Here is a 1160-nt window from a genome sequence, read left to right as displayed (position 1 = left end):
TGAGAGACAGAGACAGAGAGACAGAGAGAGACAGAGAAACAGACAGATATAGACATATAGAGAAACAGAGAAAAACACTATAAACACATATAAAAATGGAAGGATTACCATATACTATACTTGTAGAGAGAATACCTGTGGACAGGTAGCTCAAACACAAAAGAACCCTCCATGTCATTCAGGACTCTGAACAGGCTGTAACTCACTGTCACTCAGAGCTCTGTGTGCTCTCAGCACCCCCTGCTGACCATCAGCTTACTGCAGGGAGGTTTGAGGCTGAGTTCTCAGTGTCATTCACTCACTGTGTGTCTGGCACAGTAATATGAGGCTGAGTCCTCAGACCTCAGACTGTTCATGTCCAGGTACAGGGTGTTCTTGGCATTGTCTCTGGAGATGGTGAATCGGCCCTTCACGGCATCAGCGTACCTGATGGTACCACTACTAGTACTAATGTATGCGACCCACTCCAGCCCCTTGCCTGGAGCCTGGCGGACCCAGCTCATATCATAGCTACTGAATGTGAATCCAGAGGCTGCACAGGAGAGTTTCATGGACTTTTCAGGCTGTACCAAGCCTCCTCCAGACTCCACCAGCTGCACCTCACACTGGACTCCTGAAAACATGGAGAACACAGGTCAGAAAACTCACACAACTTCTCTTTCTGATTTCCTCACAAAACACAGCACAATATTTTAAAATTACCTCTTAAAATCAAGACAAAGAAAACCAAGGTGATCCCCAAGTCCATGGTGAGTGGTCTGTGTTCAGTGCTGATCACTGAATGGGAGGATCTGGGAATCCAGGGCTGAGCTCCTCTGCCAGAGCTGCAGGGTCAGGGCAGGACTGTTTTTCATGGGCACAGAGAAGCCTCATTTGCATGCCTTCCTGCTGTAGCAGGCTATGTTGTTGGACCTGGGCAGGAAACAGTACTCAGAGCTGATATAAGACTTCAAAGACTTTTGTCAGATCTAGGGTTGGTGAAGAGCTTTTCCGGGTCTGTAGGCTGTGGCTTTGTTCTGTTGATGGTGTCTCCTGCCTTACAGAAGCTTCACAGCCTCATGATATCCCATTTTTTAATTGTCGACCTTAAGACCTGGGCTGTTGGTGTTCTGTTCAGGAAGTTGTCTCTTGTGCCAAAATGTTCCAGGCTCTTCCCCACT

At 47.6% G+C, this 1160-nt stretch overlaps 1 gene segment (V, D, J or C); it reads right to left on the bottom strand.

Annotated features, from left to right (window-relative positions):
• Positions 1–290: 290 nt before the first annotated feature.
• On the bottom strand, positions 291–896 carry LOC127186565 (immunoglobulin heavy variable 3-48-like). The segment is given in 2 exon segments: positions 291–613; positions 703–896. Coding segments are annotated over 2 exon segments (369 nt in total).
• Between the last annotated feature and the right edge of the window lie 264 nt (positions 897–1160).

The sequence above is a fragment of the Acomys russatus genome, unplaced genomic scaffold (genome assembly GCF_903995435.1).
Source record: "Acomys russatus unplaced genomic scaffold, mAcoRus1.1, whole genome shotgun sequence".
In the NCBI taxonomy this organism is placed as follows: domain Eukaryota; kingdom Metazoa; phylum Chordata; class Mammalia; order Rodentia; family Muridae; genus Acomys; species Acomys russatus.
Note: the sequence above shows the minus strand (reverse complement) of the source record. Positions and strands in the feature narration are given on the sequence as shown.